Here is a 19,974-nt window from a genome sequence, read left to right as displayed (position 1 = left end):
TGCCTCTTGGCACCAAGTAGGCTGGCCCACTCAAACTCATGTGTTCTCTTTGCCAACTCCACTGTTGCTGGCATGAAATGAGGGCGGCCTATGGCTTCCATTGTCTGGTTGCCAAACCCTGGCCATCTCCCTACCCGCTTAAGTCCTTTAGCGGCGTATTGGACTGGAGTGGCTGCATAATGGCCTCGGTGACATCCTTTGTCCCCTTGTGATTGCTGGTGAGAAGGCTCCCATTGAAAAGCAGGAATTTATGGTCAAGCATCTGTTTCCCCAAACAATCACCATCAGCCTGAAAAGCTTTTAGTACACATGAATCCAAATAGGTTACACTTTACCAAAAAAGATTTATTCCATCTTTTAATTCTCCCCTTCTTATTGTCTTACCATGTCCTTAATGGTTTTATCCCCTCATGCCCTGTATTTACATTTTTCACTCTTTACCATCTCTGTATTCGTCAATCTCTTGGTCTTTTTCCTCTTCAACAGCTTTATATCGCCCTGGTTCCCTTTCATTTCAGTCCTTTGAATATCCTCTAACCCATCTATCCCCTCATTTAAACTCCCCCCTTTCTCTTTCTGTTCTACAATTTTCTCCCAGGCTCAATGCAGGCCATGAATAAAACTCGACACATCATGGAAAAGGGTGGGACACATTTTTCAAATGCTTTCTCCACTACACCTATGTGCTGTCCATCCCGCTCGTCCATCCTGACCGGGAAGTATGTGCACAACCACCACACCTACACCAACAACGAGAATTGCTCCTCGCCATCATGGCAGGCCCACCATGAGCCACACACCTTTGCTGTGCACCTCAACAACTCTGGCTACAGGACAGGTGAGCTCTGCCAAGTCCAAACCAAGTATCTTCAAACATGCAGTTAAAAGTGTGAAATAAACTGAGGCCCTGAGGACAACATTAACATACTGCTCATCTGTTCTTCATTTAGCCTTTTTTGGAAAGTATCTGAATGAGTACAATGGCTCCTATGTGCCCCCTGGCTGGAAGGAATGGGTGGCGTTGGTGAAAAACTCACGCTTCTACAACTACACCCTCTGCAGAAACGGCGTACGAGAGAAACACAGCAGTGACTACTCAAAGGTATTAATGCCTGTAATTTAGAGGATATTTAGAATTCCCTTTGATCAGTTCATGGCAAATGTTTATCTTTTTTTCTAATGCAAATTAAAAATTGTATTTAAAACAATTTTGCTAGGGAATTGATTCGTTCAGTTGCTTATTAGTTGAGTAGTCAAATGTACTGAGTGCTAATGCTTAGCTCTTGCATGGCAGCTCTGGCTATGTCCAGGTATTACCTTAGGGAGCTGCATGTGGGAAGGCAAATGTCAGACTAAGGTAAAAGCAGACATCAAACTCACTTAGACTTTAACCTGCCAGCTCTCTGGTGAAAAAATGGTCTGAAGTCTGACTGAGCCTATGTGTCAATAGAGCAGGTAATCTTCCTAAAAAATTCATAGTGAGCAAGATTGCTTATGTGTGTCATGAGTATTTCTTGTTTTGAAAAAACACCTGACTCGGCCAATAGGCTGTTGCCTGCATGTCTACATGTGTGAAAGGCTAACTCTGGACAAGGTCTGAAGTTCATGTGTGAAACAGCTCTCAGCTTTGACTCCAGAATCAATGTTACTGGAGGCTTTGACATCTTCTCACTCACCGAACGTCTGATGGACAACTATTTCCTGCTCCACAGGACTACTTGACAGACATCATTACCAATGACAGCATCAGCTACTTCCGGATGTCAAAGAAGATGTACCCACACCGTCCTGTCATGATGGTCATGAGCCACGTTGCTCCACACGGTCCGGAGGACTCTGCCCCACAGTATAGCTCGGCCTTCCCCAACGCATCACAGCACATGTAAGGAAATAATTAAGCTTCAAAATGCCAAATTAGGCTATACCATTATATGATGAGCCAAGCTGTGAGCCTCATGTTATTGCAGGTCTTTAGATATTCCATGATAATATATGCACAAGTAATTGCACACCGTTTGGAGTGCCTGTGCCTCATTTGATGTAAATGTTTTTGCTTTCTGTCGGACGAAGCTGACAAGTGCAAGAAAACATTATAACATTTTCACATCCACAGCTATTTCTTAGCATGAGTCATCCACACATTCACACTTCTTTTCATTTGACCTAGAATGACACAAATTCCATAATCTCAGCTCTATCTCATCTTCCTGTGCCTGCAGTGTGCTGTTGGCAGCTGAGGACTTTCCTTACAAAAGCTACTGTTTGCTCCAGTTTATCTGGCTTGTGTGTTGTTCACATTAGTGTTGCTAATTTCTATCATTTTGTCAGCCATGATCAAAGAGAGGCATGAATGATGTAGGTCTAATGCATAAGTAATGACGTAGGGTCCAGATACTGTACCCAACATTCAACCTTTGCCTTTGTGACCCTCCATGCTCCTGACTTGATTTCTAATGCTGCTGGCTAATAGCAGAACTTCTATTGCCCTCTAGAGATATCTCTAAGGCCAGTAATGAGACAGTAGTTACTCACCCCTTACACCCTCCTCCTGCTTCATCTAATCCCCCTAGCATTATTAACCTGTGCCACACAGGCTTTACACTAAGATTATTCTTAAAATTCAGCCTCAGTGTCTTTGTCAAACTTTTAATTGCTCTCTCTCTCTCTCTCCATAAATTTGCTCTCCCTCGGGTGATGTTTTCTGAGGGTGCCTTGGCTATTTTTCTCACTCCATCTCCCTCTGTCCTTATCAACCACAAAAAATGAAGCAGTAAAAGTCCTGCTGTCCACTTGTGATAAACCTTCTCACCTTGCTACTTGCAGAACCATCTTCACACTACATTAAATGTGCCACTGTGGACTAAAGTGTGAGACATTAGCATTTCTTAAAAGTCAAATCGATTCACTTAAAACGTTAAAGATACTTTCTGTTCAGATCTCATTAGCTATTTAGCAGTTTTTATTCTCAAATAATTAAGCCTCCATATGGCTCGGAGTTCAATATTGATTAATCTGTGCTCACTGTGGACAAGCCTATTGATTGCAACACTTTGCATTTTACATGGTGTAATCTCCAGTTTAGCAATGCATAAACACCTTTCTAGATACTTTAAGAAAAAAAGAATAGGAGACTTAGATTAGATTAGGTTAGATTAGATTAGATTAGATTAGATTAGATTAGATTAGATTAGATTAGATTAGATTAGGAAGTGCTGAAAGAAAATATTGCTGTAAATGCAGCTTAAATCTCAGTGGTCTTTCTCATTTAAAATGTCAAAAGTAGCAATACAAAGGTTTTCCCCACCTTGTCATTGGATGTTATCATAGCACATTTTTCTATATTCTTCCTTTTCAGAACCCCAAGTTACAACTACGCACCAAACCCAGACAAGCACTGGATCCTGCGTTACACTGGACCTATGAAGCCTGTCCACATGCAATTCACTAACATGCTGCAGCGCAGAAGGATGCAGACCCTGCTGTCTGTGGATGACAGTGTGGAGAAGGTAGATGGACAGAGTAACACACACACTTAAACACTGACACACACACATTTAATCTGACAGCCTGAAGCCCTAAGAGATCTGTGCTTGTTCTGCCCGGGACTGTGTAATGTATTCACTGACACACTTGGTAAATTGTTCAATCCCCTTTTTCTTGAAACCGGCACAAGAGACTGAAGTTATCAAACATCAAGTAAAACTTTACACTGTGTAGTTGTTCAATGACTCATATCCTTTGTAGGTGTACAACATGCTGGTGGAGACAGGTGAGCTGGACAACACCTACATCATTTTCACCTCAGACCACGGCTACCATATTGGCCAGTTCGGTTTGGTGAAGGGCAAATCAATGCCCTATGAGTTTGATATCCGTGTGCCCTTCTTTGTGCGAGGACCTAATGTGGAGCAGGGTGCCACGTGAGTGTTTCATACTGTTTTTCTTCTAAACTCTGGCTGAACATGACGAAAGACACAAATATGGAATCTGGTATCATATATGAGTGTGATGGTCAGTTTCTATCAGACTCCTTAAAAAGGATTTTCTTGCTCTGCAGTAATCCCCACATAGTGCTGAACGTTGACCTGGCGCCCACAATGCTGGACATGGCAGGTGTTGAGATCCCTGCAGAAATGGACGGAAAGTCTATTCTCAAGCTGCTGGAGACAGACCGGCCAGTCAATAGGTGAACACACACATGCCTATTTATTGCTCGGTATCTCAGCATTCAATATACAATTAAAGAATGACATTTAAAATATCAAGATTATGTGAGTATGTGAACTTTTTAAACTTGGTGTTTTCTTGAACATAATGAAATCTGCAATCCAAATATAAATGTGTAACATCGCTTCACGTTCAGCACCATACAATGATGACATTTGAAAATAGAGTGCATGTTTGTTTAGTGCAAATATCACAGTGGTCTGACAGGATTCTTTTTATTTCTTTCCAGGTTCCAGCTGAACAGGAAAGGCAAAACATGGAGAGATTCTTTCCTGGTTGAGAGAGGGTACGTTTTATTGATTGGCCTTTTGCAGGACACATTCTCATTCCAGGCATTGTCTTCACCAACATCAGATTCCTTGTCTTTTTTTGGTTGAGGAAAAACAAAATGCGTTTTTTTCTTGGCTTTCAGGAAGCCTCCACATAAGAGAGCTGATGGGAAGGAAATGGCCCAGGAGGAGAACTTCCTGCCAAAATACCAGAGAGTAAAGGATCTGTGCCAGAAAGCCGAGTACCAGACCTCCTGCCAGCAACCAGGACAGGTACTTGACCTGTAGAAGTTAAGAGAGAGAGAGGTTATTAAAAGTTTCAGGGTGATAGTTTGCAATCTGGTGTACAATCAATACTGAGTATGCTATGTAGGTATTGTTGTCTCAGGGTTCCAGTGGACATAAGAGCCTTTTAATCCTTTAAAATGAGGGTGAGGAAGTGAGTAAGGCACATCTGTGTCTGTGTAAAGAGGCTTCTAGGTTGTTAAAAATCTTAAAAGGAAAAAAACTCATCCTTAAGTAATTACTGCTGTTGGAATGTATTGACCAGTTTTTCAGAGCACAGTTAGAGATCAGTGGACAGTAATTTTAGAAGAATCGGTCACAATTGATGAGACGAAAAAGATCTGCTAAAAATCATATCCCTCCGTCCTTTTTTTCAGAAGTGGCAGTGTGTGGAGGATTCGACCGGCAGGCTGCGGCTGTATAAGTGCAAGGGCATGGCTAGTCTCTTTGCTCCTCGCATGCAGGCTCTGATGGCCAGCAGTGCCGCCCAGCTGTCTCTCACATCCAACTCTGACAGCTGCAGCTGTGGTGATGTCGACTTCCAAACATCCACCCTGAAGAGGAAGGGGCTGCTCACCAAAAAGAGTATGGTCCTCTTGTCACTCACACTTGCTATTGTTCTGGTAGTTATTAATAGCTGTTATTTCCTTCAGAGAGACACTTGTTCTTTACTTTGAAACGTCCTTGCAGTAGCCTACAAAGCTCTGCCAAACAGGGCCATTAATCTCCAGCTAAAATAACCAGCTTTTGAAGTATTCATGAGATCAGAAGGATATGTCAGTGCTGCCATCAAGTGGCAGCATGCAGTAGACAAAGGAGCCTTAAATCACAGACACTTAAGGTCATGGACACAAAAGCTTGTAGAATAGAATATGGAATGTGATGCTGAATTAAAATGCAGGTCTCCTGATGTGCAGTATGAAAAACACTTTCATCTTTTTCACCCCAGTCAGATTTTTCTGTCTCATCCTATGCAGAGATAAAGTCCAGTAAAGCTGTGTCTAGGAAGCGCTGGGCCCGATCTGTGTCTTTTGAGCTGGATGGAGACCTCTATGCTGTAGATTTAGAGGAGGGCTACCGGCCTCTGGGATCCAGGAACAGCAGCTGGACCAGAGGCACAAGGAGAGGAGTGGTGAATGAGGAGGATATGGAAGAGTTCAGTGGCATGGGAGTCACAGCCAAGCCCACCACTAGCAACAAACTCACACCACCTGAAGCTCTCAAAGTCACATATAGGTGGGTACAAGTATCTGCACTCATGCGTAATGTTTTTGGAAATATAGCTGTTTTTTTACATAGCTGAGTTGTAATGTGTTTGTTCTCTGCAGGTGCTCCATACTAATGAATGACACAGTTCAGTGTGATGGCAGCCTCTATAAGTCCCTCCAAGCATGGAAAGATCACAAGCTGCACATTGAGCATGAGGTACTGTGCTTTTATCGTTAAACCAATTAACACTTAATTTCAATGTCAGCAGCCTGTTGTGTATAATTCGGTGAATGTTCCTGCTGCATTTAGATTGAAACTTTACAGACCAAAATCAAGAATCTGCGTGAAGTCAAAGGTCACCTAAAAAAAGTGCGTCCAGAGGAGTGTCAGTGTAACACTCCCAGGTGAGAATCCATCATTGCCACAGTGTCACTGACACAGACATCCATCAGATGTCACAGCTGTTTCTTGTCTTTTCAGTTATCTCATGAAGAATAAAGACTCTTTCCGGCTCAACGCAGGACGAATTCACTCACTTCGGTAAAGCATAATGTTAATTTTTCCTGCATCTATGCATCTATGTTTTTAATTTTTCTTCTACGGTCTCATTCTGTTAAATGTTTTTTGCTGTTACCAGAATGCCATCCAAGAATAAGACTCAGTGGTTGCAAAAGGAGCAGAAACGCAGAAAGAAGCTACGTAAATTCCTTAAGAGGCTCCAGAACAATGACACCTGCAGCATGCCTGGCCTAACCTGCTTCACTCATGACAACCATCACTGGCAGACTGCACCCTTCTGGACAAGTGAGGAATGACATATGGCAGTAGAAAGTGATGTGTTGGGACATGTCTCTTTGTTCTTTGTGCTTATTTTTTCAGAGCAGATATCACAAAAAAAATATTTTTGGACCACTTTTGTAAAAATCCCTTGTTTTCCACTCTCACCCCTCCCTTCCTCACTGACTCCCCTCCCTCTCTCCCTCAGTGGGTCCATTCTGTGCATGCACCAGTGCCAACAACAACACATACTGGTGCCTGAGGACCATCAATGACACACACAACTTCCTGTTCTGTGAATTTGCTACTGGCTTTCTGGAATATTTTGATCTCAACACTGACCCATACCAGGTATATCTTTTATAAAACACATGTGTATTTGCAGGTATAAATAACTTTACAATAACAACTAAACCCACACCATTATTTATGGTGTATTTTTATGAAACACGGGGGGGGAACTGTTTGCAGGAATGTTCCAGAGCCATTGCTGACATGCCCTTATGTTTTCTGCAGCTGATAAATGCTGTGAGCACCCTTGACCGCAACACTCTGAATTCGATGCATCAACAGCTCATGGACTTACGGGGATGCAAGGGACATAAGCAATGCAACCCGGAGAAGGGTGAGTAAAATGTCTCTTAGATAAACATCATTGATTATAGGGTCTCTACTAATATCAGGCTGAGATTAATGGGATCTTCGCTTCCTTTCAGGAGGAAAGGAGCGAAACTACTTCAGTGAATACAGGTATTTCTTCCTATTAATAGCTCACAACTGATTACTTTTACAAACAGTGCAGATGGAATTCATGTTACAATATGAACTGAGAGAAGTTACTGCGTCCCTAGATAGTCTTTGGTTCTGTTTCTGCTGCTTGTGTGTCATCTGGGGAGTCAAGGAAATAAAATACAGTAATGTTGTTCTGAAATTAAACCTCTTGAAACTGCCATGGTTCTTTATTGTTGTGATCAAAGCCTTTTTTAGCATGCAGAAGCCGATGCCAAAAAGGCCTAAAATGCAGACCTGCTTTTCAGCTTCTGCTGTTCCCTTTTCTGTAATGAAGCCTAATTGCTTGTCTCTGCTGTGTGTGTCTGGGTGTGTGTGTGTGTGTGTGTTTGCCTGCTGGTGTGTGTGCGTGTGTGTGTGTGTGTATACATGCATGCGTGTGCACCTGTATGTGTGTGTGTATATATCTGTGTGTTTGTCTCCATGCACGTGCATTTGCCCTGCGCGTGTACGCACACGTGCTGTGCATGCTTCAGGCCAGTTCATCGTCGAAAGAGACCAAAAGTGAAGAAGCCCTCCTCCAAATCGCTGTGAGTTTGTCCTAACCCATCTGCTCCTTTGTAGTCAGCCAAGCTCTACTCTGTCTCCATCCAGATTTTTTTAGCTTGGTCAGATGACCCAGCAGCATGCTCTTCTATTTACTGTTATTCTGTACTCCTCTATTAACAGTAACTGTTTACCTGCATTGCAAACATGCACCATCGCCTTTCCCATTCACCCAAATTCAGTAAAGCAATGCAGATGTGACATTGTCTCATAATGTTGTGTTCTCAGTCACGTTATTTGTCATTTCGTACTTTTTCTCGCAGTGTTGGTAGAACCACAACTGGAGGTATGGTTTCCAGTGTGACACATTTAACTTACAGTAGTTTTTTTTCCTGAACAGAGGGCAGATTTGGGAAGGGTGGGTCGGTTAACCACCTGCATCCCACAACGAACCACATCGGCCTCCTCCAGTGAAGGAAGGAGAAAGGGGAGTGCAAGCAAACCCAAGGACCTTGACCACACTTCAATGGACCATAACCTGAGATACTACTCTTCTCTAATCTGGGTTTAATTTTTGAATGAGCTGTTCTTTGTAGCCCTCGTCCAGGTGGAGGAGACACTCCTGAGGCTGAGAGGAAGCTTAAGTTTGGTTCAGAAGCTGTTCAGCATAACAGTAATGCTTGTAGATAATATACAGTACATCAGCTTTCTTTCATGTCAAATCTGTGGAAACATGATGAGTTGCACGTCAACTCTGCTGCTACACAATGATGTCATGACTTTGTGATGTCTTTGTGGCACTCAGTAAATAGCACATGGAGTAACAACAACTCTGCACCAACGTGTCTGCACATGGGACTGATATGGACTTTATAACGACCACCTCTATCAGACTTTTTGCTGTAATCTTTTGTATTATAGTTGATCTTAACACTGATGAATGTCATTCATGAAGCATCATCTTCTGCACAGCTGTGAGATGTGAGGTGACCAGAGTTTGTCTGCAATGATTCATCCCTATACACAGAACTTTGAGTAGGTCAGTTCATGACAGGCCTACGCTGACCCCTGTTTCAAAATGTTACAATCTTCCAAAATGTTTGACCTTTGAGAGAATGCATCATTAGTGAATGCCATTTTACTCTTTCGTATTGTCAGTACCACAGTGTAGAAATATCCAGATAGTTTGATCAGCTTGCTATACATGGTGCTACAGGATAACAATACAGAAGTAAAACTTTGCTGTACAGTAGAGTATGTATTTGAATGTATGTTGTGCAATTAATATAAATGTTTACAATATTTTTTATAATACTGAAGAGGGAGACCTCATTGTATGATATGGGATGACAAAAGGAACTTTTAGAGAGAAATGTAGTTTGAGAAATGTCCTTTCCCAGTGAGCTGTATGTTTATCCTTTCCTTATTTACATCGGCGAGCACTTAAAAAGGGTTCACTGTGAAGAGATGCGCCATGTACATTAACAGAAACATAGTTTACTCTATGCCAGAGGAAAAACACAACCATGTATTTCTTATTGATGTGAACTTTAGCTACCTGCCTTTGTTAGTTGTTCTTTGATTTGTTTTTGTTTTTTTTAGCAAATATTTCCATAGACCTGATTGCTGATAGTAATTGTGAATAAAGTGTTGTTTGACCATAACCAGACCCAGGCTGTTATTGTGAAAATCTACTGTTCCTGTCCAGCAGATGTCTCTCTCTGCTTGTTTACAGACTTCAGGAACGAGCCCAGGAAGTTAAGGTGGCTTGATGAAAATCATGTTAGAAAATGTCATTTATATCTTTAGAAATGCATCAAAATTGAACTTATATATACACATCAAAAACAAACAAACAAATGCGTGTACGTTTTTAACAACCGTGACAAATATGTTGGAAATATTAAACATGACGTTGTGTATTTTGCTCCAATGTAAAGAGCGATGCCGCCTCTAAAGCCGCAGTAACCGCCATGGCCGTATAACTTTTTATTTCTGTGCTTTATTCAACCAGCTCAATGTTTTGGTTCTGGTTTGGCTCATTCTTTTTCCAGACAGGCGGTAGTAAGTGGGGGCTTCGGGGTGGAGGAGGGGTGCAGACTGGATGACCCCCATCCCAACCTATGACTCACGTGCAGAGGCGGAGACTCCATGTCGGATTCACCACCGGAGGACCGTCCCGGACTCACTACACGGACCGCTCTGTAGCGCCCAGAAAACTGAACCTCTCACTAGATACGATCAAAGCTGTTGTTTTTTTTCTGTCTTTTACGCTTCGTTTACAATGTGAAGAACATGGCCGGGACAAGGTGGGTGTTAATGCTCGCTTTAATTTCAAACTTAACTGGAGAAAGTTGTGAACGCTTGTGTCGCGATTATCCCGCCGCCGACAGCTCTCTCTCCCTGAAGGCAGGGAACACGACCACGCTGCACTGTGCATAGTAACTCAGATAAACTGTTTGCAGGTTGTTTTAAGCCTCAAATGTTCGTGGAATCTAAGTATAGTCTAAGTAAGACTAAGTAAAGTGGATGAAATATTTTTTGGTTTTGTATCAGTTTTAAACAGGAACGTTAAACGTCGCATAGTTTAAAACACTGTTTTGTATCTTGCTAGCTGCTAGCTTAAAAAGTATATTTTTCACCCATACTGTCTGTTGTAGCCACACTTGAACAGAAGTGAAACCAGAAGCCTACTTTATTTTATCCTTCAACACCAGCTCCATCGTTTTCTTTTAACTCGTCTATAAATGTGCTGGACTAACTTGAAGTCTGTACAGTGGTTAACATCCCAGTAACCTCAACGGAAAGCAAATAGTCCACAGTCCATTTGTTGCTCCTTTTTTATTGGTGGCTCTTTCGCTGCTGGTTTGATCTCCACATGTTGATTTCTGCTTTGCCTACAGTTTATTTAAAGGCACTGAGATGTGTAGGTTAGGCTGCTTTCAGCTGTTTGGCATGGTTCACACATTTCAAGTGCTGTGACTTAAAGTTAAACCCTGGTGAGAGAAGTTAAGAGTTTTATACAACCCCTCCTTCCTGTGTGTCACCTACACTGCCTGACAAGCAGGCCCTTTCAGTCAGGTGTCATTTATAATGCCTGAGGCTGTTAGTTTGGTGTGGCATGCCAGCATTGCTTCCTGGGTGCAGCCGTTTCCACCATTGCCCTCCCCAGCTGGTGCTCATCGGATGACTGTCAGTAGCATCTGTGTGGTATTAGGTTAACTCTATCTGTCCAGCAGTATATCTTCATCTGTCTGTCACAGCACCTTTATCTGTTCAGCACTACACGACAGACAGAGCAGTAAAGATGGAAGACAATGATCCATTTGGTGTTGTGAAACATCTTTTCCGTTCTTGAGCTTGTCAGTGTGAGGAACGGGAATCACAATAGGATTGTTGTCTCACTGTTTACCCTGCAAGCTCACAAAAGAGAATAAGCTATGCATTCCCCTAACAAGATTAATCAAAACTGGGTCTTTTGACAAAGGCGACAGGATGTGCATCCTACAAAGGATTTGACAATGGACAAGTCTGTTTGCCTGTTGAGGGAAGGGAAAGTTATTTTGAAGCTTGTTACAGCTTGTGACGTTGTAATAATACACTCACTATGATTGGATGAGTTTTTTGGACATACAACTTCAAACTAAATGCTCCAGCTTTCACCTCCTTGTTTTGTGTTCTGTAGCCTCTGTCACATCCTTGCGGATCAGTGGTCTTAACACACCACACACACACAGATCACAGATTCTCTGTGCCCTGGCGCGCTGACTCTGTAATGAGGTTAGGGTGATTTGCCCAAACACATTTATCTTTAACTGGACAACCGCTGACATTTTGAACCTTCCCTCTGTGGGGATAAAAGTGTGATTTAACTTCCGGGGTTGAACCTGATGCAAAGAGTGCTGATCATCACTGAGTAGCATTAAAGGAGATAATAACTTGTGGTGCATTCAGCTATGGCCATGAGGATAAATGAATCATCTGCCTCGAAGGAGTTGAACAACTTTATGTGAGGTTAATGAGGTGTCACAGAGCAGAACGTGAATGAAGTCTACAGGAAAACCACAAAGTGCAATTCAGTTTTGTCTACCAACCAAAAAGTCTGTTGTAACTAGGAAAATTAATCTGTTCCACCATGTTGATCCCCTTGCAATGGCCTCTTAAATCATAATCCACTCCTCCCCTCTGGCCCATGCAAGCCCAGCGTTAACATCTTCACCAGGCGGCTCTGCTTTTCTAATCCTAGCTAGGCTGCCATCGGCACCTTCACTTCCTCTAGAAGACAATCCGGACATTTCTTTCCTGTGTGGATCCACAGCCAGCTACTGACCTTCTCAGTCACCCCATAACACTGCTCTGGGATTAGACTCTGGCCTCGCTTGTAATATCAGCATGGAGGATTCAGGGGGGATGGTTTGGTCCCACTCAAAAATGAAGTTACAAGGTGCTCCTGGTGTTAGGCAGGCAGGCAGGCCAGACACTAATGAAAAATGTTGTTTTGGCAGCACATAGGTTGAACTGTTTTTAAAGTAATCATTTAAAACATGTATGACTCTGAATGACTTTATAAGAAAAAAAGTTTAGGCAAAGCATGTTTATGGTTATTAGGCACAGTTACATCGTAATAGGTGCATTCATTTTTTTTTTGTTTGGACAAGTGACCTCATTGTTCTAGCTATGACAGCTGGTGTACTGAACAGAAAGGCCAGGCTGTATGTGGTAAACAGCCTGATCCCATCCTCAGCCTCTCCTGCACATGTTCTCTCTCGTCCAGCTTTATCTGACCTGAAAAGTCTCCATATGCTCTACAACCAAGGAAGGGGTTGGATTTTAGGAAAGACAGGGACTTCTGTTTGGACAGGCTTGCCTCTATAAAAGGAAATTTATTGACCATGTTGTTGAGAGGGGTCTCAGACAGACAGTGGCTGTTCAGCAGAGCAGTAATAGGGCCGGAAGTTCCCAGCAATTCTGTTGAAAGCTGCAGCATTTGTGGGAGAGAGGACACGATGGCGGGACTAGACAATACTCTCTTTACAAAAATCACAGAACATTGCTTCTGTGCATTTACTTTGTAGGCGGATTACAGCGAGGGTATCTGAAGCAGCATTCAACTGCCAACACAAAAATGTTCTCCTGGAACCAGTCGTGAGGTAGGCACTTTAATCTCACATCTCGTGAAGAATCAGTTTGTTGTAGTGTGGGTGAACATTGTGGCAGAATGAATTCACTTAGTCCATGTAAAATTGCTAGTTGGAAGGTAGCATGGGAAAACTGGCCTTGCTGAAGGTGGTTGAGCGACCTTGTGAGATCCATTCTAATCCAGTGCCAAAGGAGAGGGGAAACTAGTTCTTGATTAGGGCAGCTGTTGAGGGAGGTCACCCCCAGACCTCCTGAACATATTCTATGCTCCTCCCCATCATGGCTGTGATTGGCTGGGCTCCCCTGTGGAGTCAACACAGAGAGTTCTCGTTGAATGAAGTCTGCCTGTTGATCTGACAATGGTCTGCTTTGTTCTGCACTATCACGGCATTAGAATAGGCTGCATTTCACAGGCTTTGTAATGCATATGACTGTGAGTCATCATAGGACATTCTTGTCAACTAGGTAGCCAGTTTTTTCTTTCACTAGAGCATTCACAGACCTGCATATGACAAGAACCTATCAGTAAAAGCACATAAACAGCAGTCAATTTAGTCTGTATTCAAAAAGTAAATTTTGTATTTTTACTGCACCTGCTGTTCAGTTGACAGGCACACAGACCAAACCAGACCATCTGGTTTTTGTGGTTTCAGGTGTCATTGTAGTGAGTCATGTCTGTCACACTTTTCTCCAGTGATACTAGACAACACATAAGAGTTTATTGGTTGTATATTTACTCATCTTCACCGTGTGACATTATCATAGCATCACTGTAATAGAGCGTAAGCAGAAATGTTAAAAGGTAGTATTTGTCTAATTGCATTATATTTAAGCTTTGTTAAGCTTCCACTCAACATGCATACAACACTTTACTTTTAGGCGTGTACATCACAGGGCTTTTGGTCTCTTCACTGAACCATCACACATAGTATCAACGCCCTGTTAGGATCCATCCAAGCAGGCCTTTTTAGATGAGATTCAGGTGATAGGGTGAGGTTATACCCCTCTGTTCAGCTTTATCCTCCCATACGAGCCCAGTTTTCTCTGCCAGGCATGTGGCTGCCCGGCTGTTTGGTCTTAAAGTGATTTACCTTTCTTCCTTGGAAGCCTGCCACCTTGAAGCCTGGGTTGGCTCACATAAGGCCGGCTCTTATCATGCCTCATGTGTCAAGCTGTGAAAGACGACCCCCAAACTTGTTTGCCAATGTCAGCACAGGGCAAGTGAGGAATGGACATTGACAACTGTTGGTAAAGTTTAGTGGGAAAAGGTTTGAAGCTGAGAGAAACGTGTGGACAGATTTGAGTCCTTTTCTTCATTTTTTGTGGTGTGAATACTTGTTCATTTCCCTCATTATAATGCAAAAATATTGTAATTGATTTCAATTTAATATGTTTAATAGAGCGTTTCAAGGATCCAAAACCTCAAAACATGCTTTTTAATACCTCCAGATCCTTTATTCCATAATAGTAAGTTAATAAGCTAAACTAATAAAGGTTAAGCAAAACTGTCATTTGCTTTGTAATTCATAAAAGCTACCTGCTAAACATTGCTAATGGTGATTCCATGAAGCTTTATCAGACCAATAATTCAATTGTCTGAAAATACAAACAAATAGCTATTTGATGACTGCTAGTTATACGAACATAAAGAGTCAGTGAAGAGACACCTTTTTCTAAAACACTGCTATGTATCAAATGTTAGTTGAAACTCCAAAAAAGTCCAGACGCCTTGCTTCAATCTTTTCTTTATGTGTATCAAAAGTAAGCAGACTTTTAAAAAAAAAAAAAAAAAATCATTAGGAAGGAGCATGCGGTCTTCAACTCAAGATCTCTCTCATTCAAAGCAGCTGTAACCCACAAAAGAAGCCATTTAACAGTATTCATACAATGATCTGTGGAAATTTAAACAATAGAAGAAGAAGAGCAAACCAGACAGGCTGTGTGCAGCCTGTGGGTCAGGTGTACAAAACCCATTCCATTACAGTCAAAGGACAAGACATCCTAGTCCTTAGCATTAACTTCTGTAGGGCCTGTTATTGGGATAAATGCCTCAGAAGTCCATTACTTTATAACAGAGTGATCCTTATGCCAGTTTGTTTGATGTTAAATTGTAAGCTGCACACACGCACATACAGACCAATTGTGCCGTGAGTTTTACTGACCCCTGACTCTGGTGACATGGAAGGAATGAGAGGTGTGAAACAAAAGGGCCAAAGAATGTGTGAATGACAGGTGCAGGCCTTTTTTCTGTCATCTTAAACATGTGATTGTTCTGAAAGCCTGGGTGCACTGGAGACTGCTCTCACATACTGCAGAATGACAGTTTTGTTCAGTGGATACTCATGTACATTTTCTGCTATTTTTACATAACTGGAAATATCTTTTAGTAACACTAAATGATGGCTGACAAATAGTTATAATTGGAAAGTACGTAGTAAGTGTCTCTGCATTTTTACACTGTCCTCTTAATGGTAAAGAACAGGATCAGGTCTGCAGCACTCAACGTTACAGTTACGCTCTTCGTTAGTCACAGCCTCTGGAACTACTGCCAAGCCCTCAGTAGTCAGTTGATGTCCCTGCTCTTGTTTTACAGTATTTAGATAAGCAGGTTGCCTAGCAGCCATGCTGAATAGACTTTGTTCATGGCTTATACATAACCAAACAAGTCTGCTTTTGGCAGATCACTTCTTGTATTATATTGAGGTACAGGCCTCTGCCTACTATGTGAGACAAATTGCCAGTTGTTTTTGATTTCCACCACATTTTTAATAGTTTTCTGAAAGGCGAGGTGATTTAAATTCCTTTCTTTCCACATGGTGATGACTTATTTTTAAGTTGGTATCTGAGGAGCAAAGATGTTTTATGCCTGCAAATAGGAAAGCAGGTCTGTAAATATACTAGCAATGGTGGACGTTGGCACTTGTTACTGTGCCTGATGACCACAGTGCTAAGGTTTCTAAGATGAATGGCAGGCCCTGTGCGAGAGAACTCCGCCTGCCTAGGTCCACAAGGGACACTCAGAGGCAACAGCTCAGAATAGTCTGCTGTTGAAAAAATAAATGGGAGCCTAACAAGCTCAGTGGAATCTTACCTTAACAAGTGTTAATTAATTTGTTAATACCCCGGTTTGGCTCAGTTTCTGAAGGTGTGCTATCTGTTCATCAGAAATGCCACAATAGACCTAAAGCATAAAACTGCATAGCAGCCATTATTGGATTATCTATTGAAATTCTGCTCCCTTTGTTGAGTCAGAACTCAGTGCTACCCAGAGAAAACAATGTTTTTTTTTCTCTCTGTGGTTTATCTTCATGATGGAATCAACAACCACACTGGTATTTGAGTTTGTTCGAAAGCCAAAGCTGGACAATGACACAACGTTGCTTGGTGCCCTTATTCTAGTGAGTGTATTGTCCAGTCCACTGTGTTTACTGCTGCTGGGAAAAGAGCATTTACACTTTGGCATGGGTTTTGAACAATGGAGCAGATTCCATAAGCTATATTCTGCTCTGGGAAAGCGCTCTAAGTTCTAGTTATTTTTAGAGCTGACAGTAAATTGTGGGTGATAGATACTGTATTTCTCCCTCAGAAAGTCAACATATTGTTGCATGATGAAAAAGCACATTTTGGCCTCTAGGTCTCAGTGGTGGGCTCTGTTTGCAGAGATTTTTTCACAATTTGACAAGCTTTATTTTTAGTCACAGTGGAATAACCATAGTCTGCTGAAGCGTCTCCTTGACCCAAATGGGAGACAGAGACCCTGTGTACTATAGAAGACAGTGGAAGAGAGTAAAAAGGACATGGGTTTCCACACTTTGGTTTCCATATCTTTTAAACCTGTGGGCAGTTTTCTGAGACAGAAGTGTCTCTCACCAGATAAGTGATAATACTATGCCGTATGAACAAAAGTTCAGTGAAACAGTTTAGGTTGGTTCAGGAGTTAAAATCAAATACTTTACAGTATCCCGGAATGTGTTTACTAAAGGCAGTCAATTGCTGGTTTAAGACCGCACAAACTTCACAACAAGCGTCTCTGGCACACTGGTCTGCTTCAATTAGATTGAGCTTTCCCAGAGGTAAATAAGGTGCTGTGTGCTTTAGTAACGTGACCATGTGTGTAACAAGTTAATTTTAGATCAATATAAAACATTTCTGTTGGAGTTAAACCTCACTGGTGCAGACTGCATTCCAAACCATTTATGAACATTTGTAGCATGAGGCAGTTTGCCTCAATCGTTTAGAGTCCTGTGCTTTTCTTTTTATGTCTGCTTCTCCAGGCAGGGCTCACCTAAACCTTAGTTGACTGGAGTTCACTTACATGGTATATATACAGTTTACATACAGTCCATACGTTGACCTCTTAGTATAGAAACTACGATTTCTGTCCATATACATTTTACTGTATCCACTTCAGGCTATGGAGTCTGTCATTAGTCTCTTCAGTATAAATAAATAAATTTTGATTTATAAACAAAGGAAGGTATTTTGATCTCATTATCTCTCTGAATTATAGGGAATGCAGCATGAGGAGATCAGTCTCACTTTTTGAAATGCATCTTTTAGAGGCCGGCAGCAGTAAAAGGGTATGTGTGGGGTTTTATTGATTGATTGTTTCGCCTCTAGTTTGAATGCCCTATTATTTGTTAAGCTTCTCACCTATGCATTGTTGCAAGCTTATTTAGACTGAAAGTCATCTTAATAGTTGTTCTAATAGTCGGGTCTCATTTCTGGCCCTCTCTCTTTGTGAGAAGTCAGACTCTAAACACAATACTGTTTTAGACTCAATCCAAGCCCTGTATTACAAGCAGAAGCATTTTAAAACTTAAGTACAGCAAAACTTTGGAGTACGAGTAGCTTGGTCTGCAAGTGTTTTGCAAGATGAGCAAAAAATGGAATGAATCGTCTCCCATGCTCGGTCTCAGTCAGCATGTATGCAAGCATGTATGTAAGCATGTGTGTACTGTTTACTATATCATTGTGACCGTGCGTGTGTACATGTGGGCTTTAACCACACACATTACAGTGACACACTCACAGATAGCAGTGCAAAAGTTGCTCGTCACAATTACTGATTCCAGAGACCTTTGTCTACACAATAAAACTCCTCAATAACCCTCCTCAATATTTTCTGTCATTTTTATATGGATTTTAAATTTTAAATCACTATTATTTCTTAGGGGGAAATGTGTTTTGATATACGAGTGTTTTGGATTACAATCTTTACAAGTTTACAGAACAAATTTCACTTGCAAACCACTGTACACCTTTTTCTTTAATATTCTTTTTTGCTAACCCAGGTATTGTTTAGGAATAAAAACACCGTTGTTACATGTTGAGTCCACTAAGGTCAGGGTTGATTGCCTAGTAAGAGAGATTGAACCAGATGGCTTCCCAGCATAGAGCCTTGGGACACATGGGTAGACAGTATGTTGAAGACTCTTATATCCTTTCTATGCTCTTTCTATGTTTACCTGTTAAATCAGTGTATGGCAAGTCTGTGTCTACTGCTGGCAAACAATGACAGAGGTAAGAGTTTGATATGCTTTACAAACATCTAGATTAACGTTAGGCTTTGTAGTTAAGATGAGGAACAGCTGTTGTTCCCACTGAGTTGTAGCCAACAGGGTGACATTGTAAACCTGGCAGAGCTGACTGGCACATACTCCTCTGTATCTATTTCTGAGACTGGGGTGCACACAGGGTTGGTTTGGCTGGCATATGAGGAATGAATGTGGGTATTTGGTGGACATTGTCGGCAGTCTTATTTTATGTTAAGCCTCTTGCCCTCTCTGATCATCCCAGGTAGCCTGGACAGCAGGCTGTGTACCACAAACAACCATGACAAGGAGAAGAAACGTTTTTCTGTCCCGAGAAAGCTGGGAAAATGTCCAAACCTTAAGCAGATTCTTGTGACGCTAATTCCTCACCATTGGTACTTTTCTCTCATAGATACTAGGCCAGATTTGGGTGGGATACTAAAGAACAGAAAGGACCTACCCTTGCCAGGATCCTCAGTTGGCCATTGCAAGAGAATTGTGATTTAATGGATATTTTAAGTCCTTTTACTGTGATGTTGAGCCTCAATAAAGGACTCTTCCTCACTGTTTAAAATGTTCCTGTTCTCACATGGATTTGCTGACCTGGTTTAGTCCAGGAAACTGAGTCCAGTAAAGTGTAGCATGACCTGGATATATATCACCAGCAGACTGCAGCCCCTGCTGAATTGTCAGATTATTTATTGACCCTGATATTGTGCAAGTAGCTGAAACATATGCTGGTAATACGCAATAATAGCTTTCTATTTCATATCATACTGATAGTACCCTACGATTTCTGTGAAATCAGTTCCCCTCTCATCTGTGCACCCATGTCTGTTTAATTTTCTGCAAAGGGGGTTGTCTTTTTTTCTAGTTCTCTTTCTGCCCCGTCTTGTTTTGTGCACCTTCCCTCGCCACTGCTCTCTTTTTTGCTGCCTGTATAAATTGTGCTGAGCTAGCTGTTGTCACCCTGTGATTATAGTTAGGCTGTGTGGTTTTTGCGTTAGTAGCACAGCGTATGGTTCTCTTTGGGCCCTGCTGATTCCATTCATGGTGTCACACTGAGAGCATCCACCTGTCTCCTTATGCAGAAAACACATACACCATCACGTCTGCTACTCCACTGCTTATAGATGACATCACTGCTAACCCACAGACATGGACACACACAGATGGATGCATGTAGGGATCAAATATAACACTCCCACCATATGGGCAAGTAGGCCTATTTGAACCTCTGAATCTGTCAAACAGTGTGA

The 19,974-nt window shown here is 41.8% G+C and overlaps 2 protein-coding genes across 8 annotated transcripts in view; both read left to right on the top strand.

Annotated features, from left to right (window-relative positions):
* The window catches only part of sulf2a (sulfatase 2a), a 39,476-nt gene extending 29,833 nt beyond the window's left edge, over positions 1-9,643 (top strand). For 5 of the 6 annotated variants that reach the window (XM_028407192.1, XM_028407191.1, XM_028407194.1 and 2 more), the window contains 19 exons: positions 599-838; positions 951-1,102; positions 1,713-1,882; positions 3,356-3,506; positions 3,745-3,920; positions 4,058-4,186; positions 4,457-4,513; positions 4,640-4,769; positions 5,159-5,366; positions 5,759-6,017; positions 6,110-6,206; positions 6,300-6,394; positions 6,471-6,530; positions 6,628-6,794; positions 6,976-7,118; positions 7,284-7,392; positions 7,484-7,517; positions 8,033-8,086; positions 8,443-9,643. In XM_028407192.1, the coding sequence (XP_028262993.1) occupies positions 599-838; positions 951-1,102; positions 1,713-1,882; positions 3,356-3,506; positions 3,745-3,920; positions 4,058-4,186; positions 4,457-4,513; positions 4,640-4,769; positions 5,159-5,366; positions 5,759-6,017; positions 6,110-6,206; positions 6,300-6,394; positions 6,471-6,530; positions 6,628-6,794; positions 6,976-7,118; positions 7,284-7,392; positions 7,484-7,517; positions 8,033-8,086; positions 8,443-8,473 (2,462 nt within the window). In that variant the 3' untranslated portion in view covers positions 8,474-9,643. The remainder of the gene's footprint in view (positions 1-598; positions 839-950; positions 1,103-1,712; positions 1,883-3,355; positions 3,507-3,744; positions 3,921-4,057; positions 4,187-4,456; positions 4,514-4,639; positions 4,770-5,158; positions 5,367-5,758; positions 6,018-6,109; positions 6,207-6,299; positions 6,395-6,470; positions 6,531-6,627; positions 6,795-6,975; positions 7,119-7,283; positions 7,393-7,483; positions 7,518-8,032; positions 8,087-8,442) is intronic. The other variant, XM_028407196.1, reaches the window with a different exon arrangement.
* A 546-nt stretch (positions 9,644-10,189) lies between these two features.
* arhgap46a (Rho GTPase activating protein 46a) overlaps positions 10,190-19,974 on the top strand; it is a 28,490-nt gene continuing 18,705 nt past the window's right edge. For both annotated transcript variants that reach the window (XM_028406121.1, XM_028406120.1), the window contains exon 1: positions 10,190-10,351. In XM_028406121.1, the coding sequence (XP_028261922.1) occupies positions 10,338-10,351 (14 nt within the window). In that variant the 5' untranslated portion in view covers positions 10,190-10,337. The remainder of the gene's footprint in view (positions 10,352-19,974) is intronic.

This window comes from Parambassis ranga, chromosome 5, assembly GCF_900634625.1.
Source record: "Parambassis ranga chromosome 5, fParRan2.1, whole genome shotgun sequence".
In the NCBI taxonomy this organism is placed as follows: Eukaryota; Metazoa; Chordata; class Actinopteri; family Ambassidae; genus Parambassis; species Parambassis ranga.
Note: the sequence above shows the minus strand (reverse complement) of the source record. Positions and strands in the feature narration are given on the sequence as shown.